The sequence below is a fragment of the Muscardinus avellanarius genome, assembly GCF_963383645.1.
Source record: "Muscardinus avellanarius genome assembly, chromosome: 11".
Classification (NCBI taxonomy): domain Eukaryota; kingdom Metazoa; phylum Chordata; class Mammalia; order Rodentia; family Gliridae; genus Muscardinus; species Muscardinus avellanarius.
This window is the reverse complement of record NC_137797.1, coordinates 96,319,885-96,346,204: the sequence shown is the minus strand read 5'-3', so window position 1 is coordinate 96,346,204 and position 26,320 is coordinate 96,319,885. Positions and strand designations below refer to the sequence as shown.

Sequence of the window (26,320 nt, the reverse complement as noted above, 5' to 3'; positions counted from 1 at the left end):
CTAAGTTTCTAAGGCTGGCCTCAAACCTGCAATCCTCCTGTCGTAGCCTCCCAAGTACTGGGATTACAGGTGTGTGCCGTCACACCAGGATCATACGTCCACCTCTCATGAGCAAGTAACTCGACCTCTGGAAACTCTGCTTCATTAGTAATACTGGACTACTATCCACTTCATGGAGATTTCATGAGAATTAAAGGAAAAGGCTCTTTCAAAGAGCCAAGAATAGGGTCGATGGAGAAATCGCTCAGGGTGGTTATTTCTCTTCCCTTTCACAGGTACAAAACTAAAGAGTTATTGTTTCTAATCCTAATGAGGCTTTAACTTTCCCGGGTGATTTGGGCAACAATATCTAAAGCCCAGGAACAGGTACTTATACTGTTCTGGGGAGCAGAGAACCAAAGGGGCCTCTAAGCTCTAAGAGACTGCAGCTTGGACACCGGCTCTGTACCACTACCGAGAAGATCCTCCGTCCTGGCTGCTCGCTGCCCGGCTCCGAAGGCTGCGGGGTCACTCCCGCCACCCTCTGGATCTAAGCAGCCTAGGAGCCTGTCCTCAAAGTGCTCTGGAGAAGGGAAGGCAGGGCGTCTCTCCTGCTGGCTCTACTCAACCTGATGCTTACAGAGTCCCTCTCCGCCTCTACTGTGACACTCCCAAGTCATCCTGCCATCCTCGAGGTGACAAGGAATCCCTTCTCCCAGGGGCCACACCCAACCATGCTTGAATACTTCCAGTCGTGGGGACTTGCTAATGTCAGAAGCAGGCTGCAGCGGTGCCTGGGTAACTTGAGAGGATTCAACTTGGAAGACTATGCCAAGCATTGACCTGCTAACCGTCCCCACCCCTGCCTTCCCACGCTGCCTCTACCGAGTCCTCCCATCGGGTCTCAGGCGGGCTTTCCTGACCCCCAGGGCTCCGTCCGCCTTCCTTCATGGCTTCACATGTACTGACTGCCTGTGCTTCCCTCTGACCAGGGAAAAGACCCAGGCCTGCCTGGCCCAAGCCCAGGGGCCGCGGGATTCCAGCTGCTGCTCTCCTGCTCCGGGCTCACCTTGTCCATGTAGACAAAGAAGAGGATGAGCAAGATCAGCTCTGCTAGGAGGATGGCCAACAGCACGATGAAAAACTGGAAAGAAAAGGTCCAGGGGTGGGCGCAGGTCAGTGGTGCCAGCCCCAGCCGCACAGGAGCAGAGGGGGTGAGCGGGAGGAGCCACTGGCTCCCCAGGACCCAGAGAGACCGGGAGTCAAGGGGACAGAGGGGCCCCTGGGGGCAGGGGTGGTCAGGCATGGGACATGTGACAGCAATTTCCTGGGCCAGGGCTGGTGCTCTGGGCCTTGCCTCTGGATGGCCCAGCATCCTGGGGACGGGGGACGAGGAATCCAACTCACGCTGAGGAGGAGGCACTTGTTTTCCTTGATGGCGCCCAGGCAGCCCAGGAAGCCCGTCACCATCACGATGGTACCAATGGCGATAACCAGGTTGGCAGCAGACAACGAGGGGAAGCTGGGAGAGAAGGTGGCGAAATTGCCTTGGGACACAGACAGCCAGATGCCCACTCCCAGCAGCCCGCAGCCACAGAGCTGGAGAGAGAGAGAGAGAGAAAGAAAAAAAAAAAAAGGCCCATTAGACTGGTACTCACATGTGTTCCTGAGACCCAAAAGAACGCACGGCCCCCACCCCAACTCCCAGACCCCACAAGGTGGGAGCCAGGCTACCGCCCAGGTATGGCCACAGACGCAGAGCGCGGGACCTAGGCAAAGCCCCTAGCCCATCTGAGCTTCGTTCTCCCCATGTGGAGAATGGGATTGGACCAGATTCACTAACCCCATAGGGTCAACTCTGAGAAGCAAATTAAATGAGAGGGCCTGGCGTGTAATCCCAGTACTTGGGAGGCAGAGGCAGGAGGATCACAGGTTCCAGGTCAGCCTCAACGACTCTGTATGAGAGCCTCAGCCACTTAGCGAGATCTTGTTTCCAAATTAAAAAAATACAAAGGGGCCGGGCGCGGTGGCGCGCGTTTGTAATCCCAGCATTCGGGAGGCTGAGACGGGAGGATCGTGGTTCGCGGACAGACTCAACTACTTAGTGAGGCCCTTTGCAACTCAGGGAGACCCTGTTTCAAAATAAAGAATAAAAAATAAGACTAGGGGTGTTGCTTGGAGGTAGAATGCCCCCTGGGTTCCATCCCTAGTACCGATATATATATATATATATATATATGGTTGAGCGGTATAGCTCAGAGGTGGAATACCATCCCTGGGCTCCGTTCCCAATACCGCCCCTCCTGCAGCCAAATAAGATGGAGGCAAAAGCATGATGCAAATCTATGGAAGGTACAAGAAACGAATGGAGTTGACCGAGAAGAGGCCCCAGCAGGAGAGGCCGGGAGAGGGGGCACCTGGGTGGGAAACGCAAGAAAGGATATGTCTTTGGGATCAGAAGTGAACGCTTGAGTCTGGCTCCTTAGAACTAGAACTCCTGGTGGCTGGGTCCCATTCGCCCAACCAGAAAAGCCATTTGCCTGCTGTTCTCGAAGGCTCCAGAACATACTTCCACAGGGAGAGGCAGAAAAGCCTGTTGGGACGGGCTGGGGTGCAGGATGTGGGAGTTATGGCTGCCCTCCCAACTGAGCCAGCCCCTGGCCCTCCTCCCAGCGCCCCGGACCACGGCCCTGTAAGGCAGCAGCCCCACTGGAGAAGCTCCCCTTTCATTGGCCGCAAACCCCAACATCTGCCTCGTTTTATGTTCCATATAGCTGATGCTCCCCGCTCCCCGCCTGGCTCTGGGGAAGCGTGCTGAGCCCGAGGGACCAATCAATCAGCCAGCCAATATTTATTGAGCACCTACAGCATGCAGCATCTGGTGCCAGAAAAGCTCTGGTCATCTGAGAGCCAGAGAAGGCACTTCCAGGGGCCTCCCTCCATTCTGGCCAGACAATGTCGATAAAAATACACCATCTACCGCCTCCGGGCAGTATACACTGGTGCTAAATAAATGCTACAGGCGTTCAGGGGAGGCCTCGCTGTTCCAGCCGAGGATGCCGGCTGGAGGAAGCTGTTGCTGAAGGGCGGGTGGACTTGGAACAGATGCGGGACAAGAACAGTCCACACACAATGGAATTGTAGCTGGCAAGGGTGTGGGAGTCATGGCTGTGAATTTCACAGGTGGAAGACCCTGCGAACTTCTATTCTATGCAACAAGAACAACAATACCTGCCTGCTGGGCTGCTGGGAGAACTCAAACTCCCGTATGTATGCGAAGCGGCCAGTGCCAGGTGCCCTCGGCTGACAAGGAATTTACTGAGTACTTACTGTGTGCCCGGGGCTGTGCTGACAGCCATGGTCCCCGGAAGTAAGCCCAGGAGGGCACACACATGTACACAGCTAAGATGAGGCAGCCCACGGCCGGGCAAAGACGGGTCTGTTATATGCATGGGAAGGTTAGGGGACAGTGTGTCCTTCACGTATCCAGCCCGAAAACCCATGCCAAGTGCCTCATTATTAAATGTGAGGCCCTAGCCGGGCGTGGTGGTGCACGCTTGTAATCCTAGCATTCGGGAGGCTGAAACAGGAGGATCGCAGTTTGAAGACGGCCTCAGCTATTTAGCGAGGCCCTTTGCAACTCAGTGAGACCCTGTTTCAAAATTAAGAATAAAATATAAGGCTGGAGGTATAGCTCAGAGATAGAATGCCCCTGGGTTCCATCCCTGGTACCTCAAAAAAATTAAATATGAGGCCCTGTGGGAGTAGTTGGTAAGCAACACCAGCAAGCATTCTGTTATTTGAAGAGATTTCTTTTTTTTTTTTTTTTTTTTGGCAGTAGGGGGAATGGAACCTAGGGGCATTCGACCTCCAAGCTATACCTCCAGCCCTATTTTTTATTCTTTATTTTGAAACAGGGTCTCACTGAGTTGCAAAGGTCTCACTAAGTAGCTGAGGCTGTCCGCAAACTGCGATCCTCTTGTCTCAGCCTCCCGAATGCTGGGATTTCAAGTGTGCACCACCACGCCTGGCTGAGATTCTTATTTACGAGAGAATATACATGACATCGGCATGTACTGATAGAATTACAGGTGCTGATAGGATCCAGAAAAAAATATATATGGCCAAGTGAGGAGTACAAAGGCACTGGGGACAGGGCGGTCAGGGGAGCCTCGTGGGTAAATTGGCGGCATTTGAAGCCAGGCATGATGGTGCATGTCTGTAATCCCAGTACTTGGCAGGCTGAGACAGGATGACTGCAGGTTCGAGGCCAGTCTCACAACTTAGCGAAGCCCTATTTCAAAACAAAAAATAAAAAGGGCTAGTGTGATGGAGCCTGCCTGTAATCCCAGTACTTGGGAGGCTGAGACCGGAGGATTGCAGCCTCAAGGACAGCCTCAGCAACTTAGCCCATTTCACTAAATTTAGTGAGACTCTGTTTGAAATTTAAAAATAAAAAATAAAATAGGTCGGGAGGTGTTATCTTAGAACACCCCGGGGTTCAATCTCCAGTACCACTAAATAAATCCTCAGTATCACTAAAAATAAGTAATTAATTAATTAGAATAAAAAGGGCTAGCTAGACATGGTGGCACAGGCTTGTGATTCCAGTGCTTGAGAGGCTGAGACAGGAGGATCTCTGGTTCACAGCAGCCTCAGCTACTTAGTGAGGCCCTCTGCAACTTAGTTAGACCCTGTTTCAAAATAAAGAATAAAAAAAACAGGACTGGGGGTGCAGCTCAGAGGTAGAATGCCCCTGGGTTCCATCCCCAGTACCACCAAAAAAAAAAAAAAAAAAAAAAGAAAGAAAGAAAGAAAAGAAAAGTGGGTGTACTTCCAAGCTTTGCTAAACCAGAGATGATTCAAGAAGCTGGAAGGGATGTGCTAGCCTCCGTCCCCATCTGTGGAGAACAGTCCTGCACCTCTCATACACTGGAGCAACCCTAGGTAGAACCAGGTCAAGGATCCCAAGACATGGGCACCTGTGGGCCCAGCACATCCACCTCTCAGAGCTCTGGAGAGACGCGGGTGCTGCCATCGCTATGACCACTAGGTGGCGCTCAGGCCTGGTTCAGAAGCTCTGTGGTTTTGCAGGTGCTGTGGCTGAAGCTCGTGTCCCACCTGTCGCTCTGACTTTGCTCAAATCTGGTCAGTTTCCATGCTGCCGTCTCAATTTTTCTTTCATTAATCATACCCTGGAAAATTCATGATCTTCAGACTGAAGATTTATGGCTCTAAAAGCCAGACCCCGGAATGAATGAGCTGAAAACCCGCTGCGACGCCTGCCCCCACAGAAAGAGGAACGTGTAAGAGACCTGGCTTTGGGGCCCTGGGGCTGCAGGCGCCCCACCTCCCTGAAGCTGGAGGTGCCAGGACTCCCAGACCCCCGAGCCCAGCCCCTCCCCGAGCATGGAGGTCCTCGGGGCCCAGCCTCTTCCAAAAGCCCAGCTGACTGCAAGTGATGTCCAGAAGCCTCGCCCCGGGAAACCTCAGCAGTCCAGAACCTCCCAGGGCCTGGCCGGCTCTCTGGCTTCACACTCCACATCCTTTGATGTGGTCTGCAAGCTTCCCAGACACCCAGCCACAGGAGCCCCCTTCCACCCCACAGGGAACGGGGCCAGAGCCTCTCCCTCACACCCGCTTCCCTTCTCATTTCCTGCCCAAGGGCCCACCAGGCCCGGAGCTGAGACCAGGCAGGATCTGCTGCCTACGGGTGCGCCAGTCCCCGTCCAGCAGCAGCCTGCATCTAAGTCCTGGCAAGCCGGATTCCAGAAGCCCTCATACCTTCTCTACTCCCCACGATGCCCACCCCCCAGCTCTGGGGCATCCCACGCGACATCTGCTGGGTGATGGAGCCTGTATGTGGTGCCATGAATATCCTCACTCCCATATCCTTGGGGTCTCCTGCTGAAACAAAACTCCTGTGCCCAGCTTCAGAGGATCCAGGGGCAGCAGAGCCACCAAAAGCAAGAGAAGAACTCAAAGATCAAGCCTTCATTTGACAGCTAAGGACACAGGGGGGTGTGGTCCCCAGCCACACTGCAGGGCCAGGATAAGGCCCTGCTTGCGAGCTTTGGGTACAGACTCCTTCTGTCCCTGCGAGCTCGCTGACCTCCCAGCTGACAGTGACGGGCACTCACACCAACAGCCTCAGCAGCTGCTGGCTGGGGCCCTGCCTCCCACCTCTGGCGTCTGTTCTTCAGCCCAGCCACCCAGAGCCGCCTGAAACCTTTTCCCCAAACGCCTCTTTCATCATGCTGCTCCCTTGGGCGACCTTAAGATTCTGCAGCTCTCTGAGGCCCCGTTTCCTGTCAACTGTGGGATCTGGACTAGATTGCTCGGGTCCCTTCTGGCACGGTCCCAGCTAAGCCTGAGACGTGGCTCAGTGGGTTCTCACGCAGGGGCAGTTTGGCTCCCCAGGGTGGGGACATGCGGCGTGCCTGGAGACACTGGTGGTCAACAGAGGGAGGGGACATGCTCCTGGCCAGCAGTGGGTGGAGGTCAGGGATCCTGCTGAACACTCAGGACAGCTCCAAATGTCAACAGAGGGTGAGAAGCTCTGCCCTGAGCCCCATGCCCATACCAGGCACTGGCCCCACTAGCTGCCAACTCCTTGAGAACGCAGCTATTGGAGAAAGAGCCTGGTATGTTCCCACCAGGGTGGCTAAAGACAGTGCTGGTTCTGAAAGAAAAGACACAGGCTTGGAAGCCTCTGGCTGGGGCAGCAGCACGCAGCGTGAGCAGGAGGGAGGAGTTGAGAGCTGACACCATTTGCAGCAGGGTGGGAGAGAAGGGCAAAGACAGGAAACTACCTTCTAAAACCAGAGCAGGCGGCAAGGGGCAGGGGGCAGGGGGTAGGGGGCAGAGGGCAGGGAGAGGGCAAAGCTGGGCAGGGCAGCAGTCCCATCTGGAGAGAGCCAAGCACAGGAAGGGGACAGGGCCTGGGGCAGCCCAGCCAGAGCTCAATGCCAGAGGGCTTAGCTGGTGGCCTTCGGGAAAATTCCTCCAAAAACAGAGGGCTGTCTCAGCTGAGATGATGGAACTATAATCAAGCCCCAGGCTGGAGAATCAGGGGCAAGCCAGGGAGACTTGGGGGGGTCGGGACACAGTCAACATTACAATGACTGGCCAAGGCCACCAGTCACTCTTGCAAAGTCCAAGCAGAGCCAGGGCCAAGAAGCTTCCTGCCCCTCGTCCACTTCCCCAGGGGAGGCAATTCCACACAGCTTCAACTCAGGGCTCCCAAGACACCCACCGGCTCCTACTCACATTCACCCACGGCCCCCAGGGAGGCCGGGAGTCGGGCTGTTTTGTTCATGTTTAGTCGGACTTTGTTCCTGCCTGGGCCCTGCAGAGGGGAGAAGGGACAGGCCCCTTGGCGCAGACAGGGACCCTGGCGCCACCAAGCCATTTGAGGGTCGGTCTTCCTTGTCTCCCTGGGGCCCAGAAATACAAGCACAGCAGGTAAAATGAGCCCAGCAGGCCGTACTCCCCTCACTGGTAAGGTCGGCGCTCACCAGCCCCCATCCCCTCGGGTCTCTCCTGTCTCCAGCTTGAAGCACATTCAGTTGTAATTTTCATGTATGAGGCACATGTCCTTAGGTATGTTCCACGTGGGCATCCCATTTCCCCAGAAGTGGGGCTGCCATTTCCCCTCCAAACTCCCTCCCTCCTGAGCTGAGGTCAACCGCTATCCATATCCCCCATGTGGCCCAGCGCCCCAACAGTGTAGAGATGGCTTCTCCCAGGGGTGACCTGGACCAGGAAGGGCCCCGAGTGGCACGTCAGAGACACCCCATTGAGGCTCTGTGTAGACGCGTGGCCACCCTCACTAAAACACGAAATCCTCCAGGATACAGGCTCATGGCTCATCCATTTTTCTCCCACCATAGGAGCCAGAATATGCCTAGAATACTAAATTATTTGCTCAGTGGATGAGTGGATGGATGGATGGATGGATGGATGGAGTAGGGGATAGATGGTGAGCAGGCCACAGCCCAGAAATAGGACCCAGACCCAGGCACTCAGACACATGCTTGAAAAAGAAGCCCTGCCAGGCATGGTGGTGCACATTTGCAATCCCAGTCCTTGGGAGGCTGAGACAAGAGGGTCAAGGATTCGAGGCGAGCTTCAGCAACTCAGTGAGACCCTCAGAAACTTAGTGAGATCCTGTCTCAAAATAAAAAAGATGTGAAGGTGTTGCTCAAAGGTAGCATGCCCTTGGGTTCAATCCCTAGTAACAAAAAAGCTTTATGCGCCCCAAACCCAGAACCTCAGGACCCCAAGTTCCTCCTACTCCCCTACCCTTCACTCCTCACTGACCTGAGGTGCCTGCCCCTGGCCCAGCCCCCATTAGAGGCCTCCACATCTGATGGCCACTTTAATCCCCGCTGCATCCTGCCCCTGCAGAGCCCCACCAGACCCCGGGCCCGGAGGGCACTGGTTGGACTGGATGTTACCACTGGCTCCGGCCCCTGCCCCATCCAACCCCACACCCTCGGTCCATCTGTGCTTGCAGAAGCTTCTCAAATTCTAGGTCACAGCACTCCCCAGTGCTTTCTATGAGCCGGGGCCAGGCCCAGCATTTAATGGCATTTAATAAATTAGTGGATATGGAAAATAAAAGAGAAAATCAAAACGGCTTTAATTTCACAGCCTGACATGCTGGCTGGTAATGAACCTGCCCAGCCCTGGGAGACGCCAACCTGCCAAGAACTTCATTGCGGAGAGCAAGAGGCAATATATCAGCCAGGAGAAGGGCCGCTGCTTTGTATTGCAGACGTCCGCTGCCTCTGAGGGGCCCCGTGGCTCATTCATCCTCACGGCCATAAAGGGAGAGATGGGAGGGACTGGGGACGAGCAGGCAGCCAGCCCCGGCTCCCAATCTGCACAGAGGAAAACGAAGGGACAAAGTCACAGAGACGCCTTTGCCAAAGTCACTCAGCAGGCGGGAAGATCAGGGCTCAGGGGAGCCACAGGGTGGGAGGCGGCTGCACAGGCCCCCAGGTCTGAGTGTTTATCTGTTGACTGCCAAAGATGCGCTCCATTCCCTTTTTTTTTTTTTTTTGCATAATTCCACTTAAGAATCCCTTCTATTAACTCGAGACTCCACTTGCCTGTGGCTAACACGCATCAGTCCTAAGAAGCTCACTGAGAACAAGTATGACAGGCCTTTAAATATTTGAAGACGTGTATCTAACGAAGTTCTTTCCCAAGTCTCCTCCTGGCCCATTAAAGGGCTTGCACAGCCTTTACCTCTGCGTCACCCTCCACTGTTCATCTCCGTCTCGAAGGGCAAGTCAGACCCGGCTACGGGAGGACCAGCGGGAAGTGCGGCTCGCTCTCCCCTCCCGCTCGGAGCCCTAACCGTCTCCTGATCCAGCCTGAGCCCAAGGACCTGACTGGTGGCCTCAGCAGCTGGGTCTCACACTGCGTTTGCTTGTCAGTTCAAGCCGGATGGCATCGTTCCTTGGCCTTAGCTTTTGGCCCCGTTTCTCCTGTCTTTGCCCCCAAAGCCTCTCGTTTCTTCGCACCTGTGCTTCTCAGCCCCTAACAGCACCAGGTGACGGGGAGCTCACACCCATATTTCTGAGCCTCATTTTCCTCCAAATAAACATTATGTAAAGCATTTGCATATCTACAACCCAGTTACATTTTGATTATTCCAGAATGGGGTTATTCTCCATATAACATGGTTCTAAGAGACAATGTTTAAACACTGCCAGACATAAGGGACACTGTGTTTGGGAAATGCATGTCTCTAAGATTATTAGGGCTTTTGAATTATATTAGTGCTGGTTCTACCAGTGAACCGTCATCCCTTCCCACTTTACCCAAAGCCCCTCACAGGAGTGAGTTAAGATACTTGTTCTTCTCGCAATCTAAAGTACCCAGAGATATCCGAGGGTGATGGTGTCCATGACAAGGGAGACCCCATGAGGCTCTGAAGCGGCCTCTTCTACCCTCCAGGGGTTAAATGCCTAAGAGGATGGCCCATGCCCAATCACCCATGGCTTCCAGGGGCTACTCAGAGAGACCACTGTCCTCCTGTCCCCAGAGGCCCGGGTCTGTGCTGTGGACGCCCATCTGCCTGGGTTTTCTGGCCCGGCTTCTCTGTACGAGAGCATCTGTCCTTCTCGGGACCTCTCTAATCCTAGGGTCTGTGGATGCAGGGTCTTCCAGGCCTGGGAACAGGAGGACTCTGGGCCTGACCCTGAACCTGAAAACCCAGGCAGGGTTGAGAGATGACAGGCCCTACAGAGCAAGGGCTAAGGACGGCTGTGTCTGCTGTCCTGTGCTTTCCCTCTTAGGCTCATTCCTCTGTCGGGGAAAAAGGTTAGCAAAACCACACAGCTCACCACCCCCTGCACCCCATTCCCACCCAGACCATCTGGATCCTCACATCTGACGGCAGACCCTGGGGACAACTTTCCCAGGAGCTGGTCTCTCTCCATCTTCCCAAACTCCCTCTATGGGGCCCTGGGAGAGGAAGGGCAGCAAGTTCTGAACCCCTAAGGGGGTCCATGCAGGGCTGGGGCTGCCACGGGGAACACAACCTGAAGAACAGCCCCCAGAAGGACCACAAAATGATGTGCGGCCGGGATGCCAAAGAGCAGCCGATGATACAGAACACCTGCCAGCCTTGTAAAGGAGGAGTGATTATTCCTCGGTCCATAAACATTGATCGCTGTGCGGCCGCAGCAGCCCATACAGGGCAGGCCTCACGTACCCAGGCCCTCGTTGAGCTTCTCCAAGCCCGGGCAGTGGGTGGGCTGTTCCCAGACCCTGTGAGCAAGTGCAATCAGGTGTGGTGGGTGTGAAGCGGAGGCATGCACGGGCACACTTGTGACTCCACATTCGCTGCCTGTGGGAGGTGGTAGCCCCTGGATCACGAGATTCCAGCCCTTATGCAAGACAGAGGATGCAGCCGCTTTGCATTCCCTTTCAGAAACACAAGCAAGGTCATGGGCGAGAGCTGGCAGGACGGGCATGGGAAGAATGTCCCGAGAGAGAGGCTGACACTCCACAGGCAGGACCTCTGCGGAGGTTTCTGTTCTGTTAGTCCCAGGAGGGCTGCCTTTTGCTGGGTGATGAGTTCAGGACTCATGTTTTCCCTACACTCTGGGACTTGTCAACACACTCCACGGCCTGCGGAGTTCAGGCCACCCAAGCCCAGCAACACTCCAGCCACAACACAGGTGCTGGATAGGCACTCTACACCCTGGGTGGGGCTGGGGACAGACAGCATCTCTTGTCACCTGAGCCCCCCAGGGCGTGGCTGCTGAGTTCCTGTATCCAGGGCAGACATGAGGCCAGCTGGGGGCCACCATGGGAGACATCATGTCAACTCCGGGGTCACTGTAAAGCCAGAGGGAAGGGGCCAGGAGCTCAGCAAATCTTGTCAGTGGGTCTGGACAGAGGATTTTCCAACCACCAGTATATTTTTTCCCTCCGTGCATTTGTTTTATTTTGTGCATCTGGGGAGAAAGGCATTCTGACGAGATCAAAGTAAGAAGGACTCTTAGAGCCAGGTCTGTGGGGAGGCTGGGGTGGGTTTAAGAAGCCAGCCCTCAAGAACCACACTGCAACCAGCTGCCACTGGGCTCCACAGAGGAGAAGGTGGTAGACCAGCAGGCCAAAGCCCAGAACCCGGCTTCCAGGGGAGGCGCTGTGCAGCCCTGGCTGGCGGCCTGAACTTCCTGAGTGGTTCGCCTGCTAAAAGAGCAAGGGAGAGGGCTGGGGTGCAGCTCAGTGGTGGAACACTTGCCTAGCAATGAGGGGTCCTGGGTTCCACCCCCAGCATCACACACACACACACACACACACACACACACACACACACACACACAAAAGTACAAGAGAGAGGCACCCCTCCCTCATGCTCCAGGACAGGGGGATAAACAGGATTAGACCTGCCATGTACTCCGCGTTCCTCAGAACATAAATATCATGTGAGGTATTGTGCTATCATTCAAACTTTTCAGAAAATGCGGGAAGGAGTAGACAAAGATGTCTTCAATTCACATCCCATCGTTCTGGCAAAAAGCTCAAATTACCTGGGAGACTATAACTCATCCTTCAGATTGGGGATGGCCAAGGGGGTGGGGATGGAGCCAGGATGTCCCCCCCAGACCTGAGGAAAAGTCACCAGATGGACACGCTGTTAGCGAGGGCCTGGGTCCCACTGCATGGCAACCAACTATCACAGAGGGGTCCTCTCAATAACGAACCGAGGGCAAGCTTCCACAGCCTGAGTTACACATAAGATACTGCGAAGAATGTGCCTGACCATCAGGTACATCTCTGGCCCCGAGACAGCCACCCACACATACATTTGCTATAACCCCTAATGTGGCCCACATGTGATTTGGCTTCTCCCTAGGGATCCAATGCCCACAGGCTGATTATTTATACTGCCAGCAAGGAGCTGTGTCCACCCACACTGGGACTGTGGCATTTCTGACATGCTTGTGGGGGACATGGGCCGGTTAAGTTCAGGTATCTCTGCCAAAGATGGTCTCAGCACTGACTTAAGCGACACCCTAAGATCCCTCCGAGCCCATGCCAAGCTCTGCCCACCTCTTGGTAGGAGGGGGGGGCGTCCTCTGCTTTGTAACACGTGCACTGAGGTGTAGATAGCTCTGCTGGAAGTCGCCTGTCTGTGGTGACACCACACACTTGTCCAAGGTCACAGGCCCCTTCATGTGGAGCCACACCTTTCTCAAGGCACCCACAGCCTGGTGCCATGGTCACCCCTCTTGCTCTACTACTGAGAAGAGTAATACCTGGTGCCCAGGAGGGCTGAGCATGTACCAGCCTCCTGCTGAGGGCTTGACCTCTGTTGTCTCCACTGGATCCTCCCAACCTATTCGGGGCTATTTGTGTCCCACACATTAAGCATAGAGAGATTAAGCCATGAAGGAACCCAGGAAACCTGACAGTAAAAGTCATATTCTTACCCATGATGCCCCACTGCTTAGACATAGGTCTTCCACCTGGCTCTTTCTCAAACACACCAGGAAGGGTATCATCTGGATATGGCCATAGTTTGAGAAAGGAAGGCCGGCTTTGGTATGCTACATATAAGCAAGGCTCTGGGGATGGGAGTCCACTTGGAGACTAATCTCCTAGTCCAGTAGGACAGTATGGTATAGAAGTCTAGTCTAATAGGACAGTATATTACTAGTCTAGTCTCATCTAGTCGAGTAGCCGAATGTAGAAGTCTGTTTCAGTCAGTATTCTTATTGCTGTAATCCAAAATACCTGACCACCACCATGTAGTGGAATGAGATTTATTGCTCACAGTTCTGGAGATTTCAGGGGTTTGGCTCTGCTCTCACATCATGGAGGCCAGAAGCAAATAAGAGAGAGCAAGCAGGGACGTATGCATAGTGCCCAAGGCCACCCCCCCAGGGATACACCCCCTCCAGCCACACCCCATCTGCCTAGGTTACCACTCAATAAATCCAGTACAATGGGTTTATCCATGGATGAGATTACAGCCCTCAAGATTTAATTACGTCAACTCTGAACATCAATAAATGTCTTTCATGAGACATTCTATATGTAAGCCAAAACAAAGTTGTAAAGACTAGTAGGACAGCAGGAACCCTGGTGTGTTGGTGACAATGAGGATGAAGATGAAGCGGGCCTTTCTTTGCAAGTCAGGTACTATGTCCAGGACCCTCCACAAATACCATGTAAGGTAGTTACTATTATTTTCCCCACTTCACAAAAGGGTAAACCAAGGATTGGAGAAGTATATTGTCTAAGCTCACACATGGAGTTGGCGGAGCTGGGATTTTAATCTAGTTTGCTATGACTCTGCATCTCATGATTGTAACCTCTGTGTCTCCTATAAACCTTAAAAACTCAAGCCTCATTTTATTGCACATTTTCAACAACTTTCTAGCTTAACCTGTTTTGGGGGAGGTGGGTATGATGCAGTGGAATGTGGGAGCTCGGAACACAGGTCCAGGGGCCTGGGGGAGCCATCAAGGCCACTGCGGCAGGGCTTCTGGGCAGGGGCTTGCTCTGAGACCCTGGCTCTGCAGCACGGGTCCAGGAGTGGCAGTGTCAAGGAGCTGGGGAAGTGCACAGGAATGCAGGGAGGATAGAGAGGAAGGCACATGTGTCAGGGCAGGTCTGCAGCAAGGATGTGGATGGGCTGCACACATGTTGGGGTGGAAGAAGTCCAGGCAGTCCCCTGACTTTCTGTGTATCTGAGTTGTGAAGACAGTTGGCTGTACCTCTGCAAAAGGAAGAAGGCACAAGAAAACTGGTGTGTGCAAATAGCAACTACTGTTTGCCATTTGTCTTGCAGAGGGTCCTTCTGTGATATATCTCAGCCGAGGACCACTTGTGAGGAGTTGTTATCTGGTGTGATAGATGGGAACACTGGAGCTCAGGGGAGTCCAGGCTTTATCTCTACCATGCCTAGAGCTGGCTGAAAATGGTGAGCAGGGACCTTAGGGATAATCACAGGGACACAGAGTTTCAGCAACTCAAAGTCCGTTCACTTTTTGGAAAGAATGACAAGGCCCGCTTGACTGGTCACAGGCTCACCACAATCTCCAGCCACACGGTTCCTCTGTGCTGAGCCCAGCACATGCCAGCTTGTACAGCACTTGAGATCGTGAGTTTATCCTAACCTGGGTTTACCTAAGCCAGGGGGACCTGCAAGACCAGGTAAGGGGCCACCGCAGCATCGGAGAAGGTGGGCCAGTACTGGACAGTGTGTGGCAGAGGTGGCCATGCAGGACTCTGGTGCTAAAACCCAATAGACTAGTTCTAGTTCCTGGTCCCCTCATTTACCAGTGAGGGGATTTATCAATGTTTGGTTTGGGTTTTGTTTTTGTGGTAATGGGGTTAAACCCAGGGGCACTCTACCACTGAGCTACATCCCCAGCCCTTTTTATTTAATTTATTATTATTATTATTGTTATTGTTATTATTATTATTTTTGGTGGTGGTGGTACTGGGGTTCCTAAAAACCCTTCTACCTCCGGGCTACACTCTCAGACCTATTTTATACTTTTTATTTGGAAACAGGGTCTCTTAAGCCAGCGCAGCTGGCTTCAAACCTCCGCGATCCTCCAGTCTCCACCTCCCAAGCGCGGGGATTACAACCATGCACCACCACGTCCGGCCTCCTTTTTATTTTCAAACAGTGTCTCTCTAAGTTGTCCAGGCTGACCTTGAACCTGTGATCCTCCTGTCTCAGCTTTCCACGTCCTGGGATTACAGGTGTGTGACACTGGGCCCGGCTTAGCTCTTGTTTTTATAAATGAAGGATTAACGGTACCTACCACCTAGAGCTGTAGTCAGAATTGAATGAGATTCATGAAAATAAACTTCCTAGCATGGTGCCTTGTACACAGCCATAAATGGGAGTCATTATTAGTATTTATGGGTTGTGGATGGCGGTCACCCAGGTGACGGAGACTAAACAGAGCTGCTATAAATCAGTAGCCAGTGGTAGAGAGACTGGGGCCTGTGGGTTGGACCTCACAGGCCAGGTGGGCCAGTGGCCACTGTGCTGAGCCCCCAGCCCTCCTCTGCCAGGCCAAGACAGCATGCGGCCACCCGGACATGCCTGACTCACTGCCGGCCTCGGGTCCCCAGGCACCCATCTCCGGGAGGCAGCTCGCTTTCCCGATTTGCAGTGTGCTTTCTTTTGGCAGAGAGCTGCTGCCGTCTGTGCTCTGGACCGTAAAACAAGTTTTCATCAATAAATTAAGATAAGCGGAAAGCCGGCTCGAGAGGAGGCGGGCTGAGGCGGGCAGGCGGGCGGGCGAGAAGTCGTTCTGTGACCCAGAAGGGGCTATCGAGAATCCGAAGCCAGATTGGGGGTCCCAGCCCCCTCTCAGTGAGCCCCAAGTGCCATCAAGTGGGCTTCTAAGAGATGGGGAAACCTAGGAAGGCATTGCGCCCCATTATCCTTGGGCGTGAGCCAATTGTCAGAGTGACAGGTAAAGCCGGTTCGCAGCAAAGCTCTGAGCTGCCATAATGATCCCTCTCTGTGTTAAACGAGCTAAATCGCTCAAACTCTTGCCTGCCCAATTACTGACACTCTAAAACCTCCTCTAAAGATGCAAAGGTTGTTCTCACGGAGCCTGGCCCTCTTCGGTGCAAACCTCAGTTTCCCCAATTGAACCTTCCACACTCGGCCTCTCCCCAACCCCAAACACCTCCCTCTTTCCCGGCTTGCCGGCTCCTGGCGCCCCAATACTGCAGCAGCTTGGACGGTCTGCAATACCCAGCAGCCTGGGACGACCCCCACCTGGTGGGCGCTGACCTTGCGGGGCACGTCCTCTGTCTGCAGATGGATGCACAGGGCAGGGGCCCCTCTCCAGACCTCTCCACACGGCTCCCTGGCACGGAGCACGACGCTGGGCAAAGACGGGCTGCGTTTGGAAGTAGCCAAAAATCAACTACAGAGCACAGTGATGGAGGGAGAGGGGGATGAGGCGGAAGGCCAGCTTGCAGGCGGCGAGGGGAGCGCCTCCACACCCTGCGCGCTGGACCACAACCTCCGCAGGCCCTGCCGTCCTAACCAGGCTGCGGCATATGGCAGGAGAGGGGCCATCTGTCCATCCACCGCCACACGCGGAGAGGGGCACGTCTTGCATATGCCTCTGAGTTAACAGACAGGTACGACTTCAGGTGAGGGCAAGGAAGCCGAGAAGCTCAGCACGCAGACTGGGTGCCACCTGAGCCTCAGTGTCCCCATCTATGAAACGAGAGAGACGCTGGTAACATCCAAAGCGCTTCCCGGCCCTAAGAACCTATGACTTCACTTCCTTTAATAAGCAGCGTAGCTTTGGGAGCCAGGGAGGCCAGCTGCTGCGGGTCCGTCCATCTTACCAGGGAGCTGACTAAGAATCCCGAGGCTACACAACGTCCCCCCATGGCGCTGGGGGGCTGAAACCAGGCCCCCTGCCACCCAAACAGTGGGCTCGCTTTTCTCAGGGAAGGGAGCAGGAAGGAGAGGCTGTCCACCGGGCGCCGGGCCCGCCTGAGCTGTGCCGGGTCGTTTACCCTCCCACACTGAGACATCACAGACCGAATCCCCTGGCTAAGGAGACCGGGGCTCGGCTCCGAGGTGTGACTTGCTTAGGGTCCCGCTGTCAAGGTCTGAGGCCAGTTCAGGGCTCCGCCTCAAGCACCAACCACGGCAAGGCATAAGGACACAGAGAGGGAAGACGGCAAAGGCTCAGGCCACGGTGACACTAAATCAAGACTGCTAATTATATCCCCGCCTGGATAGAAATCAGAATCGATTACTCCTGAGTGCAGGCACTTCGTGCCTTGAATGGTGGGATCAGGCAAGCTCTCTGATCAGTTGTAGGTGGAGGGGGACTCAGGGGGACCCCAGGCTCTAGACCTGATCCCATCCCCAAAGCCCCTCCCTTCTCCTGCCCATAATAAGGATAACTGCTTACATCGCCACGGCCTGGGCGGGGGGACCATGCCATTTTATAAAGGTTGTAGAAGGGTGCTGGGGGGAGAACCTGTATGTGAAACTGTAAGCTGGCCAGAAGGGCCAGAAGAACTGAGAGCGGAGTTCAGTGAACGGAACAGAAACATATTGACAATGGCAAAAAGAAACAATTACGACGCATTTTTTCCTCTGCGATCCAAGGAATAAATTTGCTCATGTTTTTGCTTATTCAACAGAAACAGAAAAAGAAAAAGAAGAAAAAGAAGAAAGCAAGCAGGAGCTGGAGAGAGAGGAGAGAGAGGACACAGCAGAGTGCAGACGCTTGCACTTCGTGGCCCAACGTTTTCCTTCCCGCTCAGAAGAGTGTTTTTCTGAGACACAGGCAGGCACAGGAGTCAAGAGAAGTAACATTGGAAGTGGAGGAGGCTAGGGTGCTGCTTCGAAAGAAGCACCCTCAACATGGAGAGGTGCCCTTCTGTCTTCTTGGCAGCTCTGCATCTCTAGAAGCAGAAATCACTTTTTTATTTTTTAATTTTTTTATTTATATTTTTATTTTTTTGCGGGTCTGGGGATGGAACCAAGAGGCATTTTTTTAATTCTTTATTTTTTTGAAACAGGATCTCACCAAGTTGCAGAGAACCTCACTAAGTAGCTGAGGCTGCCCGCAAACCGCGATCCTCCAATCTCAGCCTCCCAAATGCTGGGATTACAAGCGTGCACCACCATGCCCGGCAGAAATCACTTTTTTAAAAAAGGGTTTAAAGCTGGGTGTGGCGGTACACATTTGTAATCCCAGTACTTGGGAGGCTGAGACAGGAGGATCAAAGGTTCAAGGACAGCTTCAGCAAATAGTGAGACTCTCCTCAACCTAGCGAGACCCCGTTTCAAAATAAAAATAAAATAGGGCTGGGGGTGTAGCTTGGAGGTAGAATGCCCCTGGGTTCAGTCCCCAGTAATACACACACAAAAAAAATGAAAAGTAAAATTAAATTTTAAAAAATGTTTAAGCTGAGCATGGGAGTAGCTCAGAGGTGGGACACCATTGGGTTCAATCAAGCCCCAGTACCACAAAAATAAAAGTTAAAGATAAGGAGAACCTTCAAGGCTCCTGGCACCAGCTCATCAGCCTGTGGACACGACAGTGAGCGCTGGAAACCCTAGACGTGGGTCAAGATCTTGCCAGCTGCGCCAGGTATGCCTGGTAGGCCTTCCTGCTCCAGCTCATCAGGGAGATGGTAACCATGGGTTCCCAAACAGAGTGCCCACGTTGCTTCTCACATCTAAACATCCCAGGGCCCTTGTTTGCGCTCAAAGTCACCTTTTCCTTCCCGTGTGTCACATGTACCCTGAACAGCATCATCTGAATCAGGTGTCTGCCCTTGAATCATGAAAGCGGGCTTCCCTTCCCATGTGCCCAATGTCAGGGATGTGTCTCTCTCCATTCTTCCATCTGGCACTTGTAACTGGACCTGGGGGGCCAGTAGGGAGAGCACAGCTCTGAACTTAGCTCCTGGGCTCTGAATCCCAGCTCTACCTAGACCAGCTGCAACTTGGTATCGGTGGACCTGGATGCCCCCAGTCTTCATCGATAGAGTGCTAATTCTGGCCGGGTGTGGTGGCGCACGCTTGTAACCTCCCCCCACCCCGTGCTTGGGAGGCGGAGACAGGAGGATTGCGTAGGTTCGAAGCCAGCCTTGCTGGCTTAAGAGACCATGTTTCCAAATAAAAATATAAAATAGGTCTGGAAGTATAGCCCAGAAGTAGAAGGGTTCCATCCCCAGTACCACCCAAAAAAAAAAAAAAATGCTAATTTTGATACTACTTCTCCAAAGTTATTTCACGACTCCCCTAAGCAGGAGGTAGACAGGGATACCTGGGTTTAGGCTCAGCCCAAGCCTGGGTCAAGCCATGCCTGCAGATGGCTCAACTCTTAACTAGCCCTGCACTGTCCACACCATCCCAACACCTCCCTACCCCTCCGTTACCATTTCTAAAGCTGTTTCTACCAGCCATTCCTGTGCTCGGAGCGTCACCAGTTCCCAGTGTCCATGTGGGGAGCCCAAACCCTCCAACCTAATAGTCAAGGCTCTCCACCAGCTGATCACGACTTCTGCAGCCTACCTGCCCTGTGGGGAGGCGGAGCCTCATCATCCCCCCCAGATCTGCCCGTATTCATGCCAAGCCTCCCTCCTCCGTCTGACCCACCCTGCAAGGCCTCGGTGGAGAAGGAACGAACCTGATCCTCTCTGTCTCTGGGCACCTGCAGCAGAAGCCCTCTGCCCCCCATCTCCTGATTTATCATACTTGATACTTAGAATAGGTAAGAAGGGGGTGAGGCTGGGGACAGGCAGTGGGCTGCCGCAGGAAACCCCACTGAGATGCCAACAAGAAGGGGGACCGGAGACCGGAACAGCAGCAGAGGGGCCTGGCTTTTAGCGGGAGAGCTTGTTGGGCATAATTTATTCCCAGTGTCTCAGCGGGTTTCAGCTAGTTGAGTTTATAATGGAACAAGCAGTCACTGTTGTTCTTGGACGCCTGGGCTCTGTGACAGGGGAGTGCGTGCCGCAGAGAGACGCAGCCATAAAGCGGCGGATGGCCCATCGGGGCCGCGACACTCCACGGGGACCAGGTTTTACAGTCCTGGGAAGAGGTGGTTCCAAGAAACCCAGGAGCACAGCCTGTAAATCTCAGCAGGAAGTAGAGCAGGCGCCCGCACGCAGGGGAGGAACTGGGTGAGACTTGCAGAAGAGAATCAGGCCAAGACCCCAGGGCTCTGAAGGAGGGCAGCCGAGAACTCTACCCAGACCCTCTGTGGAGGCAGTAGGACAGGAGCCACCGGCAGGCTGGGGGCTGAGGCACCGCAGCACACAAAAGCCCAAGGACCACGGAGGAGCGAGAACTCACTTCTCTGCTTCCCAGGCTCCAGAAGAATATATTAGAGTCACTGGAAACTCGGTGGGGAGGAGACCTCTAAGTCCCTGTCTGGCACCTTCCCCCAACTCACCGGCTCATTCAACAAAGCTACATCCCCCTGGGTCTTGCCCACTCTCAGGGGAATAGCAGCTCATTAAATCCAAGGCCATCCCAGACAGTCCTCCGCACAGGGACGGCCTGGTCAGGGAGAGGGCCACACAGCAAACTCTCTGTGTATTTCAGGAACCAGTCCTCTCTTGGGTGGGCCTTCCCGAGGTTCAGGTCCGCTATACCTTCTGCTCTGTTTTAAGCCCCACACAAATAGATGTTGGTTTTTCTGTTTGTTTTTTTCCTCTCTGTGTGGTACTGGGAATTGAACCCAGCAGTGTTCTACCACTGAGCTACACCCCCAGGCCTATATTATTTCTTATTTTGAAACAGCGTTGCCCTAAGTTACTGCACGCTGGCCCTGAACCTGCAATCTTCCTGTCTCAGCCTCCCAAGTACTAGGAGCACAGGTGTGCATCGCCACACCCTGCTATGTTGGAGTTTTTCTGTTGTGCCCCTGAAGGAGTTAACCTGGCCTCCAATGTCAAGATCAGGGGCGCCGCTGGGGAGCTTATCTGACCTCCTGAAGGGATTAGCACCCAGCTCAAGAAATGCCAGTCAGCCACCGAGGCCGAATTTAACCTCCTCGTCCATTCCTCCCAAGCCCAGCCAGGGCACTCCCGAAATCGACAGTTACGCTAGAGGCAGCTCTTGCTGCAGCCGTCACCAGCTATTTATAAGCCCCCTGCCTTCTGGGGGGAACCAGACACCTCTCATCACAGCGTGGTGAGGTGCCCAGCGCCAGGCCTGTGGCCTTGGCCTCGGGGACTCAGCCAGGCTGGCTGATCCTGCACAGGGCCCCTGCAGAAGGTGCCGTGCTCAGGTCCCGAGCGGCCCTTCCCTGGTACCCCTGCTGTGTGGAGAGCAGGATCTTACCTTTCCAGGGCAGGTCCTTACGAAGACCCTGGTGCGCTACCATGCCGAAGATTAGACCCTGCAGCTTCTCCACCTGCTCAGTGCTGGGCCTCAGGATGGCGAGACCCCACCTCCTGCCGGCTGCCACCTTCACCCACAGCTCCCTTCCTCCTCCTCCTCCTCTCTTTAGTAACTCACTGGCTCCTGGCATCCCAACAAAACTGAAGAAACACAGAAGAGCAAATGGGCTGAGAGTGGGGACATCAATGTAGAAGAAGCAGATCTAGTCCTGAGCTCAGAAGGTGCCCCCCAACCTTCTGCAGACAAAGCGGTTGACTAGCCAATGGCCCCGCCCCAGCACGCACTGGGCAAGACAGACTGCTTATCACCTCAAGGAAACTGGCAGGTGTAGCCCTGGCAGCCAGCACCTCTCAGGCCAGGGTCCCAAAGGGTGGTCCAGCTCAGTTCCTAGAGACCCTCCATCCATTACCTCTGCTGACCCCCACTCGCCCCTCTGGACCCGTGAGACTCCTAAGAGTCCCCCCTACGGCCAAGCCACTCGGGGTCTGCTGATCAGCCCTGTGCAAAGACTTCCCCTAAAGCATGTCTATCAGACAGATACTCACTTTATTCTCAGGCTAACCAAAAAGAAAATGGTACTCTGGCTTCTAGGTTACAGTGAAGAGGCTGACTCTGAAAAACAGTCACCCTTCTGCTCCCCAAAAATGTGAAATAGAGATCACCAGTGCTCTGTGAAAACAAGCCCAGGCCCTAGCGCCGGCCTCCTGTGCCAGCTCCCAATGACCACATTCCCTTTGGGGTGGCCCAGGGACAATCTCATGAATGTGAGGCAAAGGCCTGAGTGGGGAGAAGGTGGTAGAGAAAGTTTAATAATAGAGCGGGGTTGGACGAGGCCCGTTTCCTGTTTCAGTTGCCCTGGTCAGCCGCTCCTGTTACGCACCGTGGCCCTGGGCTGGGCAGGGAGGTGGCTGGGAGCCTCAAACCCAGGCCAGCCCGGGAGCCACGTCTCCTCAGGCCACCTCTGCAAAGGGCCCAAATGCCACAGGGATGCAGGGTCCACACACCGCTCGCTCAGGCTCACCCACTACCGCTATAAAAGGCCTAGAGCTGGTGGGACAGAGCCAGGCGGAAGGCCCAAGGACGACTGCCCCCCACCACATGCGCACCAGCCTCTGGTGGCCACGTGCCTTGCTCCTCGTCCCTCCTCACTGTAGACTGCTATTTGGGGCTCTATTTGGGGGACAAAAGGGAGCTAAGGGACACAGCAGGAAGCCCACAGAGTGGGCAGGCAGGGGTCAGAACAACTCCGCTGGCAACGGAACAGCTGCTGCCCTCAGCCCGGCCTCCTTTCTCTGTCCCCCGGAGACCAACAGATAAAGCTCACTCAGCACTCGGCACTCAGCACACACACACGATGCACATGAAGCTTCCCCTCTGTCCTGTGGCTGCAATCTGCAGAGAAATCTCCACGTGGAAAATACGGGGTATGCCGGGCGCGGTGGCGCACGCTTGTAATCCCCAAGCCTGAGATGCTGAGACAGGAGGATCTCACAGGTTCAAAGCCAGCCTCAGCTACTGAGTGAGGCTCTCAGCAACTTAGTGAGACCCTTTTTCCAAATAAAGTATAAAATAGGTCTGGGAGTATAGCCCAGAGGTAGAAAGCCCCTGGGTTCCACCCCCAGTACCACACAAAAAAGAGAAGAAAAGAAAAGAAAAAAGGAAAGGAAGGAAAAGGAAAGGAAAGGAAAAGAAAAAAGAAAAGAAAAGAAAAGAAAAATCCGGGATATGTGCTTACCAATGGATCATTCACATACGAAAACGGACAGGGCATGGGAAAGGTGCGCCTGGAGGCAGAGCCCTTAGGACCTCCGTGCATCTGAGACCTCTTTCCCACATCTGTCAGGTGGGTTTGTATCATAAAGCAAGAATAAGTTAATCTACAAGAAGCACCCAAAGTCGTGCCTGGTGCCTAGTAAACGCCCTGTGGGCGCTAGACACTGTTGTTGTCATTCTCTGTTACCGTTATCATCGACGTGATCAGGATGGACAAGAGAGAATGTGAGAATCGTTGGTTTTAACTGTCTTTTTTGGTGAAGAAATGTGTTGTGCATTTAGCCTGGGACCCGGGCAGAAGGCTGGTCTAGCAGGCTCCCGTGAGTCTGAGCCTGGGGAAGGAGCAATGCTGGGCACGGGTGTCCAGTCCTCCACTGACCTGCAGGGGACTCTCCCTCACTTCTATGTACTTTTAAAAAAGGACTCCCTCTGCATTTATGCCTCCAATTTCAGGATTGTGGGGCAGGGAGACTGGAGGCCAAGGAGGGTGTCTATGCATAAAGAGGTCTGGAAAAGCAGCTGGGTCCCCAAGCCATCAGCCCCTGACCTAAAAGAAGCAGGACAAGAAGTCCTTGCAGAGGGGTGGACCCCACAGCCAGTGCTCTACAGATAACTGCTATCATCACCCACACTTAGAGGAAGGAGACCTGTGCCGTGGGCACTGGGCTGGGGGTTCCGACGTATTATTCCATGTATGTAACCTCAGAGCAGTCCCGGGAGGTGGGTGCTGGTACCCAGGACCAGCCAATGGACCCGGGGATTTATTTCAGCTCTGCAAGGTCATCCTGAGCCCTCTGCTCCCCTGCTGGGCATTAGAACCTCCCAAGTAGCTTTCCCATACTGCAGATGCCAGGCCCCAGCACCATAGTAGAAACCCACGCAGCTGGGGTTTCTAAGAGTCCCACGGGTGATACGACTCCCAGCCAGGAGAGGCACGCTACGGCACACAGCAGACTGCAATACCCCAAGGGACACACTGCCCTGGGACCTGACATGCTGTGGCCCCTCCCCACACCCTCCAGAATGAACACCCTGAACGCATCCCCACCAGCACCCTCCCTCCAACAACCAGGTTTCCCGGGGCAATGAGCAGTCCCCTGTTGCCCCAGAGCCCTTTAATGGATGAAGAGTGTGGATCTTCACACCTGAGTCCACCATGGGCAGATTGGTGGCCAATCAACACAGCAGCAACGCCGGCACCCTGTGTGTGAGGGTATTCTGTAAGCCACGTGGCCTGCAGCGGGCACCCGCCATCTTGCTGATCCCCACTGGCACCTGCGAAGGGGGCGTCAACATCATCCCCATTACTCAGAGAGAGCAGGGGGGGGGGGTCAGAGTGAGGAGTGTGGCCAGTCAGGCCCAAAAGGTAAAGCCCCAAGGACGAGGGCACACTGCCACCTGGAGTCATTATGACTTTGCTCCGTCTGCCGGTAGGCACCTCGTCAGGAGCTGGACAGCCTTGATGGCTTTTTTTTTTTTTTTCTCTCATCATCTTTTTATCTGGTTTTCTTGGGAACTGGTGTCTGCTGTGGGTAGGCTTTGCAGCAAATGTACCACACCCCAAAGTGATGGGAGCACCTCCGGGAGGCAGGCTGGGCCGATGCCAGCCCGTTTTCTAGATGGGAAGAGCACACAGGCAGACAGACCCTCGGACACTGCCACAAGCAATTCCCCCAGAGAAAGGAACAAACCAGGTCTCCAGATGCCAGTTCGGGACCTGCCGGATAATTGTTAAATCCTTCTCACATTTCCCCAAAACTGCCCCATCAGGATCTACCCCCTGCAGTGTCCCCCCAAGACAGGTATCTGGAGAAAGTAACAAGCCCCTGGCGTGAGCACACGGCCCCACGAAGGAAGGGTTCTGGGCTCAGCCTGGGAGGCACCTCTCTCTGCTCCCTTCAGTTTAAAATAGGCCACAAGGCTGCCTGCCAAGACCCGACACTCTTGGCAAACGAGAAGGGTTATATTTCTGGCTGCGCACCGTGGAACACTGGACCGGGGAAGGCTTCCCAAACCAACAGCTGACTCCGGCTGTGATGACAAGCCAGTCCTGAGAGTCAGCCAGGACCCAGCCAGCGCCCTGCCCGTGTACAGTAGGAGGGGGGTCCGGGGGCACGGGGATGGCTATATTAGGGCACGGGGCTGGGGGGAGTCCTGGGGGCCAGGGCTCCTCCGCAGCCCTGGCGAGGGCTCACATTCGGATGGGCGGGTGGCCGTGAGAACACACCTGCCACGGATGGGCATTCCTGCATACCACTGCCCGGCCTGGAATGGGCTTCCCCCTCTGGCTGCCATGGCAGTACCCTCCAGACACCAAGCCGGCCTCACCTGTTACGGAGGCCCGGCCAGGAACTCCGCCCTCTCTAGCCGCACAGCGTGGGAATCGTAGTGCCCACTAGGACCTGGCGCCAGAGTTACAGGTATTGGCCCAAGAGACCTCGGCATGTGGCAGGGAGCTCAGAGACAGGTTTTAAGTGAAAGGAGGCTGTGGGCATTCACAGTGGCTGTGCTCAGCCTGTGAGGCTCTACAGGGGCAAAACAGGCACCCAGGGGTAAAACTAACAAGGTGAAAATTACCCTTCAATCTCACATACCCAGAGACCAGAGCCGAGCAATGTGCTGGCCTGGCCCAGATGTCCCTGCACAAGGATTCTAGGGGGGAAGCACAGGCCCTCTGCTCAGGCAGGGCTGTCACACAAGCTGTGACCCTGGCCACTGTCTGCTCTGTGCTGCCACAATCCATCACGAGCCCCCAGAGCAGGCCCTTCCCAGATTCCTGTCCCCATAGCACTCTGGGCCCCAGCATGGTACTGACCGCTTGCTCAGCCCTACAGGGGCAAATAGTGGGCACTCATGGTCAGAGATGGGAGGCTCCAGGTGGCCAGGAGCCACTCTCCTTAAAAATAAAGGTGAGCAGGGCGTGATGGCGCACGCTTGTAATCCCCGCGCTTGGGAGGCTGAGACAGAAGGATCGCACAGGTTCGAAGCCAGCCTCAGCTACTTAGTGAGGCTCTCAGCAACTTAGTGAGACCCTGTTTCCAAATAAAATAGAAAATAGGTCTGGGAGTATAGCCCGGAGGTAGAAAGCCTTTGGGTTCCACCCCCAGTACCACCAAAATTAAAAAAAAAAAAAAAAAATTAAAGGTGTCCTTTGCAACAACAGAAGCT

At 54.4% G+C, this 26,320-nt stretch overlaps 1 protein-coding gene across 1 annotated transcript in view; it reads right to left on the bottom strand.

Annotated features, from left to right (window-relative positions):
- TSPAN9 (tetraspanin 9) overlaps nt 1-26,320 on the bottom strand; it is a gene marked incomplete at both ends in the record, with an annotated part of 84,533 nt that overhangs the window by 2,661 nt on the left and 55,552 nt on the right. The window contains 2 exons of the mRNA XM_080706382.1: nt 1,049-1,123; nt 1,387-1,578. Coding sequence (XP_080562508.1) covers nt 1,049-1,123; nt 1,387-1,578 — 267 coding nt within the window. The remainder of the gene's footprint in view (nt 1-1,048; nt 1,124-1,386; nt 1,579-26,320) is intronic.